This window comes from Rhinopithecus roxellana, chromosome 7, assembly GCF_007565055.1.
Source record: "Rhinopithecus roxellana isolate Shanxi Qingling chromosome 7, ASM756505v1, whole genome shotgun sequence".
NCBI classification, from domain to species: Eukaryota; Metazoa; Chordata; class Mammalia; order Primates; family Cercopithecidae; genus Rhinopithecus; species Rhinopithecus roxellana.
This window is the reverse complement of record NC_044555.1, coordinates 116,074,534-116,084,032: the sequence shown is the minus strand read 5'-3', so window position 1 is coordinate 116,084,032 and position 9,499 is coordinate 116,074,534. Positions and strand designations below refer to the sequence as shown.

At 46.0% G+C, this 9,499-nt stretch overlaps 1 protein-coding gene across 1 annotated transcript; it reads right to left on the bottom strand.

Annotated features, from left to right (window-relative positions):
- Positions 1 to 447: 447 nt before the first annotated feature.
- On the bottom strand, positions 448 to 8,876 carry LOC104680817 (sperm protein associated with the nucleus on the X chromosome N4). Its single transcript, XM_010386904.2, has 2 exons — positions 8,710 to 8,876; positions 448 to 715 (listed from the first exon to the last, which is right to left on the bottom strand). The coding sequence occupies exons 1-2, from the start codon at positions 8,785 to 8,787 to the stop codon at positions 494 to 496; spliced, it is 300 nt and encodes a 99-aa protein (XP_010385206.1). The 5' UTR covers positions 8,788 to 8,876; the 3' UTR covers positions 448 to 493.
- Positions 8,877 to 9,499: the final 623 nt, after the last annotated feature.

Below are 9,499 nucleotides of genomic sequence, written 5' to 3'. Positions count from 1 at the left end.
GAGGTTCTTGGTCCTTTTGAGGACCTTCAGCTGCTCACAGCATTGGGTGAGTTACAAAACACACCGCTCTGAGGTATGTGGCCTGAAGGTGGTGATTTTGATGTCTTCATTTTGGAAAGAGTGTCACTGTCACCTACATACAATACAGATCTTTTTATGTGCTCTTCTAAATATGCACATGCTCCAAGGAACACCAAATCCTTTTCTTCCTCCCCTGTGAGATAAAATTTTAAGAAGAAAATCTGTCTCCAGGAATCAGTCTCCCCTGCCCAGTCCTTATTTACAATGTCTGCCTAACCTGTGGATCTGTCTGCCAGTGCTACAGGATCTCATATCCCTCCGTTCTCAAATGCCTATCTTTTCCCTTCCCTTCCTCCCCACCATTAGAAAAAAAGGCAAAGGTATACACAGTCATCAGCTCCTCAAACTGATTTTATTGTAATCATTGCCATCAGTGGCAATGATTTGTCCAATTTGGTTTCTCTATGTTGGACTAATTCTCCCCACCCTCCTGTGGAGACCCTGCAGATATGTCTAGGTCTCCTTTCTCTTTGATTGGATCAGTGGAGTTCTCGGTGGGCTCTTTATTCTCCAGTTGATTTGAATTTCTTTTCTTATTCTTCCTGTAGTAAAACAGTAATGTTGGATATTTTGCTTTTACTGTCTCTTTCAAACTCTGTTCAGGGGCTGAGGCTCTGACCAGATGCTTCTTCTTCTGGTTAAAAAAAAAAAAAAAAAAAAACAGGGAGAGGCCAGAAAGGCATTATTTTGGGTGAAGAGGGTAGAGAATAGATAGCAAGGGGGGTTTTATAAGAAGAAATGCAGGTTGAGGAAGGGGCTTGTGTCTGAGAAGAACAAGGTGGAATCATAGGGTAGGGATCTATGGGGAAGAAGAGGAGCATGGGTAGGGTCATCTGTGTTACTCCAAACTGCACGATTTTGTAAGCTCCCTGCTATTTCACAGACCTTGGTAAAAGTGAAACATTCCATAGGGGTTCAGGCTGTGAGAAACATCCTGCCTAACCACTTGATTACAAGATGGACAAAGGCCCAACTAAGAAACATTCCTATCATATCTTGCTGGGCAAAGGTCCAAGAAACACCACAATGACATCCTACAGGAAAAAGGGTCAAACCACCTGATCAAAAGACTATCTTAATATCCTGCCAGGCAGCATCCCATACTGCCCAGCTCCCTCCCACCCATACCTGTAAGTACCCCAGCCTGTAAGTGGTAGTGGGCTGTGGCATTAAGCTGGTCCCCCACTTCTGTAGCTGTCAACAGTATACCTGTGTAGGTGTTTTAGTGGTCCCCTCTTTGTGTGTCTTTCTTTAACCCTTGCCTTCCTTTCAAAATCTAACATTTTGGTGCCAAAACCCGGGATGGGGATTGAGTTCTACCAGGTAAGTCTTCTTTTGCATCCTGGAAAGCAGCAATCAGCAAAAACTAGACCTGAACCTGCTTCCATATCCTGAGTGGACTACCTGTTTCCAGCCCAGTTCTCCTTATTGTCTCATCATCTCCAGTCCTGGGCTGACCTCTAGGTCCTGATCAAACTCACCGTCCTCTTTCTTCCTTCCCCTTTCTGGGTGGCTCCAGTAAGGATCACCCCCATTGCTGGACCTTACATCCAACACCAGTCTCCAGTTAGTGTGTGAATCTCCCTTTTCCTCCTTTCCAGATTTTTCTCTATTTCTGCTGGTTCTCCAGAAAATCCTAGCACTGGATTGGAGGTCTCCCTGGTCACCAGGTGACCACAGCCTGCCTTCTCAGGGGACGCCTTCAGAACACTTGCCATTCCAGCTGCTCTGGCCACCACGGGACTGTGAAGAGCTACCACAGCTCTTTGGTACATCCCAGCTCTCCTACATCCATTCTCCTGGGAGGAATTGGGTACTCACTTTTCTCCAGGGTATTCACTCCCCTTCTGGGTACTCGCTCTTTTCTGGGATATTAACTCCCTTCTGAGGTACTCACTTCCCTTTGGGGTATTCACTACTCTCTGGAGATACTCATTCCCTTCAGACAACAAAACTTTCAACTTCCAAATTGAATATAATCTAAAAACCTTTCTCTAATGCAATGGTAAAGGATTGAAAGCATTTTGCTTATCTCTGTTCATGGGTTGCTCTCTCTCTCTGTCAGTCTTGTTCACCTTTTCAAATCCTCCTCCTCAACTAAAAACCCACAAAAATGCCTCCTCCTCAGGACAAGCCTTTCTCCTCTAATTTCAACCTGGTAAACAAAACCCCTCTCTAGGTCCCCCTCCCAACACCATTTCCTCCTTCTCCTTTGGCTCTGGCTCCTCCACCCGCTTCCTATCACCCTCCATCTGCCCTTCGTTCTTCACCACAAACCAGGTCTCACACCCACCCCCCTAGTGCTGACAACCAGGCACACACCCAAAGGCCTTCCAAAGCCCTTCCCCTGCAGGAGATTGTGAGGGACAAAGACATAATCTGAGATCATGTTCCCATCTCTCTAGCGAACCTCTCCCATATCAAAAAGAGACTTGACTCCTTTTCCAAAGATGCCACCTCTTTCCACAAGGAATTTTTTTATGCCACTCAATCTTATGACCTTACCTGGAAAGAAATATATTTAATACTCTCCTCCACCCTCTCCCCAGAAGACAGGGAATGCATCTGGATGGCTGAATACAACTTGATGGCTGTCCAAGCCAATGCGAACACCCTCCACCAACAAGATGCTGCCCATAACCTAGTAGGGACCCTAGCTGTCCCCAGGGCTTACCCCAGTTGGAATTATCAGGCAACTTCTGTAGACAGTCAGAAATAAGGCCATATGATATCATGCCTTGTAGCTGGCATAAATAAAGCTGCCCATGCTCTTTTCCTCTCCTGCCTTTCAAAGGCCATGAGTAAATATACCACCTAAAGCCCTAATACCAATAAGGGCAAAATCCACCTTCATTTACACTTTATCTCCCAGTCAGCCCCCAACATCCAAAAGAAACTTAAAAAACTAGATGGCCCTCAAACCTCCCAAAGACATGTAATCGAAGTGACATTTGAGATCTTTAATAATAGAGAGGAAGAACTGAAAACCCCAAAATCCAAAAAGGACCAGACTAAATACCAAATGTTGGCAGCTGCCATTCAACAGGTTTCCCAACGCATACAGAAGTCTTCAACATTGCAACAGTCATTGCTAGGAGTCTGTTATAAGTGCAGCCAACAGGGACACTGGGCAAAAGCCTGCCCTAATCCCAGGACACCCAGGAAACCTTGCCCCATCTGTGTTATCAAGGAACACTGAAAGTCATACTGTGCTCAGCAAAACTTTTCATCCTGCTTCATAACCTCTAACTGAAGACTGACAGGGCCTGGAGCCGGCCCGCCACCTCCCCACTCCCCACCCCACACCACCATCACCACCTCAGAACCCAGGATAACACTGTCAGTCTCTAGTAAGCCCGTGTCTTTCCTATTGGATACAGTGGATAGTTATTCAGTTTTACCAGAATATTCTGGACCTCTCCTCAGTTCCTCTATCTCTATTGTGAGAGGTAATGAAATCCCCTCTAGGCACAAACAGACTGGTCCTTTATTATACAATCTATGCAACACCCCCCTTCACCCACACCTTCCTGGTTATCCCTCAGTGTCCTATCCCTATCTTGGGGTGGGAAATGTTAAGTAAATTCCGGAACTCCATGCAATGTGGCTCCTACAATTCTACTCCTTTTATTTTACTCTGCCACCCAAATGCTTCCCTCTCCTCCCCCTCATCTTCATTATCCACCCTGTTACTTACTGTTAATTCTAAAGTTTGGAACGTTTCTAGACCCACAATAGCCACACACAACATCCCAGGTAAAATAACCCTTCAAACTCCTCCACTTTCCTTCATCAGTCTCAATATCCCCTTAACCCAGCTGGCCTCAGGGCCCTCAAGCCTATTATCTGTAAAGTTTAACAAGCTCAAATTCTCAAGTCTGTAAACTTTCGCTACAACTATCCCTATCCTGGTTGTCCAAAAGACAGATGGGTCTCACCTCTTGGTCCAGGATCTTGGAGTTGTTAACCAGGTGATGGTACCAATTCATTAGGTGGTCCCCAACCCATATACTTTACTCTCCCATATTGCCCCGTCGACCATACACTTCTCTGAATTGGATCTAAAAGATGCCTTTTTCACTATTCCCTTAAATCTGGTTTCCCAAAATATTTTTGCTTTCATGTAGTCAAATCCTAATGCTCACACGTTCAACCAACTAACATGGACCATACTCCCACAGGGGTTCCAGGATAGCCCCCACCTATTCAGACAGGCCCTCACCAAGGACCTAGCTGAACTTCCCCTTCCTTTTGGCACCCTCCTCCAATATGTCAATGACCTCCTTCTCTGTAGCCCCTCCCTTAACCTGTCAATACAACACACCACTAAGGTTTTAAACTTCCTCCATAATTGAGGATATTGGGTCTCACTCACAAAAGCTCAGGTAGCCCAAACCCAGGTTCCTTACCTTCAATTTCTCCTAACCTCTAATTCTTGGGCCATCCCAATCCAGCGAAATGAGCTAATTCAGGACATGCCCCTTCCCCACACCAAAAAGGACCTCTTCTCCTTCTTGAGCCTTGTGGGATACTTCCAGCTGTGCATTCCCAACTTTGACTTGCTGGCCAAGCTGCTTTACACAGCCTCACATGGGTCCATCCTAAAACGCCTGAACCCAGCTTGCCCCATCAACTCCCACTTAAAAAAATAAATAAGTAAATAAATAAATAAATAAATAAATAAATAATTTAAAAATGCCCTTTTAAGGGCCCTGTCACTAGGACTGCCCAATCCCACCAACTCCTGTACTTTGTATGTATATTCTGACCAAGGCCTTGCTCTTGGACTACTCTGCCAAACATACAGCGATTGCCCCAGAAGCCATTGCACGCCTCTCAAAACAATTGGACTCTGTCATCCAAGGCTGGTTACTCTGACTAAAAATCTTGGATATGGCCACATTGCTGGCCTTAGAGGCACAGAAACTCCCTCTCAACCAACACATTACTGTTGCATCTTCCCATAACCTACAGGACCTCATAAACCATCAATCCCTTCTATCCCTCCCATCATCCCGCTTACAGCAGGTACATATCTTACTCATAGCTAACCCTGTAATCACCTTCCAGAGATATAAAACTCTCAACTCAGCCGCCCTCCTCCTTGTTAATATCTCTAACTCTAAGCTCTCTCACTGCTGCCTGGACCTCTTAAACTCCCTCTCCTCCCGCTTCCAACATATTTCAAAAGCTCCTTTGAGGGGAACATCTACATGGTTCATTAATGGAAGCTCTTTAAGGGAGCCATGTCCAGCAGCTGTCCAAGTCATCATTGCCAAAAATGAACTCCTAGAATCCAATGCTCTCCCACTCCATACTACCTTTCAACAGGCAAAGCTAGTAGCCCTAACCCGGCATCTCACCCTAGCGAATGGAAGGAGAGTTAACAGTCAAACCAATTCCAAATATGCGTGGCACATCCTACACTCTCACACCTTAATCTGGCAGGAAAGGGGTTTTCTAACTACAAAAGGAACCCCCATAAGAAATAGGAAACTTGCACACAAGCTGCTGGAGGTGGCTAAACTACCACTGAAGGCCACCATTATCCACTGAAAGGGACACCAAAAAGCTACTGATGCTGTAACAAAGGGAAACTTCTGAACACATTCAGCAACCTGGCAGACAGCCCTTAAAATTTCATCATTATTGTCCATTTTTCCCAGCATACACCCTGTATATACCCAGGAGGAATAAACCCCACTTGCCCAGGCTGGCACCATTCAGGAAAAAATGGTTCTACCTCAATGATAAAAGTGTCTTTCCCAAGTATTAAAAACCTTCTGTACTTTTATATGTGCACAACCATTCCCATGCTTGTTACTGCCCCTACTCCGGCTTTTAAAAACTTATATACATTTTTCCACCATGGCTGCCCATCTGAAAGACATTACTAAGACACCTTCCCTTTGCACTTAAACTTCCCCTCAGGAAGCTATCAAATCATCTCCTTTCCCACACACCAGGCCTGAGGACACACACCAGGGCAGGACTAGCAAATCAGCTTCACCCACGTGCCTCCCAACAAATGATTCCTGTACCTTCTGATAATGGTAGATACATTCTTTGGATGGATAAAAGCTTTTCCTGCAACCACCGAAAAGGCACACACCATCACTTCTGTTGTCTTCACTCATATTATCCACAGGTTTAAACTCTCCTCTTGAATTCAGTCGGACAATGGGCCAACATTTGTTTCACAGGTTAACAAACAGCTGGCAAAGGCTCTAAACATTAAGTGGGCCTTCCATATTCCTTACCTCCCCTAATCTTCAGGTAATTAAAAAAAAGAAAAAAACCCCTAGTGGTTAAAATGGCCCAGGCTTCACTTCTCCTGTTGGTCCTCATGCATTTATGAGCCATTTCCCCAAAGCCCCTCAGCCTAAGTCCTATTCCCCCCAGCCCAAAAGTCCATCCTCAGAATGCTCTTCCCTGTCCTACAACCAGGGAACCGCGTCTGAGTCGCAGACTCCTCCTCCTCCCCTCTGCAGCCTAAGTGGACGGATCCTCACCAGGTTATCCTAACTACTGCCACAGTGGCAAAGCTAACATCCTTTCCACACTGAATGCACCATTCCAAACTAAAAAGAGCACCAGATTCACATCTAGAAATTTCCTCACCCCCAAATTATTCTCTCTCCCTCACAGGACAAACCTCACTGCACTTAACAAGAATTTCAGAAGTTGCCAATCCAGAATGCCCTAGTCCATAATACTCTCTGTCGCCAATTTCCAATATTTTACCTCCTACTTTATTTCAGATCTTTCCTGGTTTCCCTTCCCCATGTCCCTGGATAGTCCTGCCAATTTCTCACACTAATGCAGGAGGTAAGACTGCAGGGCACCTTCCAAGCTGTCAACTCCTACTCAAATCTCCTCTTTCTCCTTTTGCCCTCTTTGTCTGTGGAATATTCTAAGTCCCCACCCCAAACCTCTAACAGTTGAGCCCCCTTCATCAGCCTCACACGTTGCTTCTTAAATCAGTCACACTCCCGTCTTTCTTCCAACAGTTCAATTTGTTTGTCCACACAAATCCAGCAGTTCACAGCCCTTCCTTTCAAACTGTCCACATAAACCCGGTCCAAAATGAACCTACATCTCACCTACTCGGCCAACTCATTCCCCAAACCTGTTTATAATCTTGCTCAGCTAAACACCTTTTCCCCCAACCCATCAAATCCGCCCACACAGTCATACACGGGGCTGTCACCCTCCTTCACCTCATACCTCTTAACTAAACATGATACAAGTCGGATTCCATAAAACACCTCTTACCAAACCCTCCCCTCTCTGACGGTGCCGCTCTCCATGTATCCAACTCAAGGGTGCTCCCTGGAAAAAATCCACAAACATTTCCCTCAACTACAACCTGTATCCTTCTGCCCTATCAGGACCGCAATGACTGTTAGTTACAAAACCCCACTTATCTCCCTGTCTCCAAAAGCAGCCTTCACCTCCTCCCCCACCAGCATTTTCTCTCATGCCTTCAGACGGGCTACCCTTGCTGGCAGCTATTCAACTTGGAAAAACATAAAAGTTAAAACAAAGGGTTTGTGCAGAATTCAGCCCCCACCTTCTCATGGCTTGCCACCATAACCTACAACTTTTGTCTGTCCACCCCCAGCGTCTTCTTCCTTTGTGGCACAAACTCTTATCTCTGCCTACTGGCCAATTGGTCAGGAACATGCACCCTGGTGTTTCAGTCTAAACATTAACATTTTGCCTAACAAGCAGACCATCCAGGTTCCTTTAGTAGCTTCTGTCTCATCTTCCTCCACACACACTAAGCAGGCTCTACATCTCGTTCTAGTGTTAGCAGAACTAAACATCTCTGCCGCACTCAGCACTGGGATAGCAGGTGGCCCCTTTCTTAGGTCCCCTAATCTTTCTCCTCCTAATACTGCAATTGGCCCATGTATGCTTATCCTCATATCCCGCTTTATCTCCCGAAGGCTAAACTCCCTTGTCCAGGCAGCCACCCAGCAACACATGGATACCATCCTTCTCCTCTACCAAGTCCAGTACCAGTGCCTCCAGGAAAACAACTCTGAAGTCCAACACCCACTGCTGCAAAACCCAAACCCTGATTATAGCTCCCCTATTCAGCGGGAAGCAGCCAGATACTCAACAACGCCCCTCTTCCTTTTATACTAAAGTAGAAGGCAAGAATATTAGTCTAAACTGCACTATTTTGTAAGCTCCATTCTAGTTTGCAGACCTTGGTCAAAGTGAAACATTCCACGGGGGTTCTGGCCTTGAGAAAAATCCCACCTAACCGCCTGACCACAAGGTAGATAAAGGCCCAACTAAAGAAACATCCCTATCATATCTTGTTGGGCCTAAAGGTCCAAGCAACACCATGGTGACATCGCACCGGAGAAAGGGCCAAACTGCCTGATCATAACAACATCTTGTCAATATTCTGCCAGGCAGGAAGCCATACTTCCCAAACCTCTCCCACCCATACCTATAAGTATGCCAGCCTGTATGCAGTGGTAGGCTCTGGCATTAAGCTGCTCCCCCATTTCTGCCGGTGTCTGCAGTATACCCGTGTTGCTGTTTGACCCGCCCCCTATCTGTGTGTCTTTCTTTCACCCTCACCTTCCCTTGAAAACCTAACAATCTGACCTTGTCAACTTTTCTGTTGTTGGTTTCACAGGGGCTTTTCATTTTATTCTCTTTGGTGCTTGAGGTTGGCTCTTCCATGATGATGGTTGGTTGGAGAATTTCTATACTAGGCTCTTCTAGGGTGCAGACTTCCACAGCTGTATTGAAGCTTTCCAGTGGGCTGTCCCAGAGCTCTTGCCCACCCTGTATATATACCCACCTGAGAGCAAGGCAAAGCCACACCCTTGAGCTTTGTTTGATCATACAGGCAGCGTCCCAGCCAATGGCAGTCCTAGGGTGGCTTTGGCATCACAAAGCACCACTGCTGCCCACTCCCTGGGCTTGCGGGGGAGGTAAAAGGGGTATAGAGGAAACCAAATCCTGTTGTTGTTTCAGCATCCCCTGAAGATGATGCATCCCAAACGGATCTGCCACCTCTCCTCATTTCTCCATGTTTAATGTTCATGGCTCGCATGGAAGCGAGAGGATGGTTCCTTCAAGCCCTTCCCCACAGCCATTCCTAGTAAGTGATTCATTCTTTTGTCTTCCAGCACCCACCATGACCTAGTATTTTAGATGTCTCACCTCAAATTCCTCCAAGCTAGTGTGGCTACATTTAGTTATTGGTGGAGATGTGAATTATCCCACTTCCCTCCTACAGTTCCTTCATATTCACCTTGAAGACCATTAACTTTCAGGTTTCTGCTAGGCAAATTTCAATCCGTGTTCTTTTTTCCAATGTCCATGTGGTCCTCTTAAGTTTTCTATTTCTAGTCTGAAATCATGGCCTTCAGTCTGCCAGAACTTCAGT

Coding starts and splice junctions, on each gene's coding strand:
- LOC104680817 (XM_010386904.2), bottom strand. CDS start 8,787: ATGGAAGAGCCAACCTCAAGCACCAAAGAGAATAAAATGAAAAGCCCC. Junction 716..8,709: donor ACAACAGAAAAGTTGACAAG/GTCAGATTGTTA, acceptor TTTTTTAACCAG/AAGAAGAAGCATCTGGTCAG.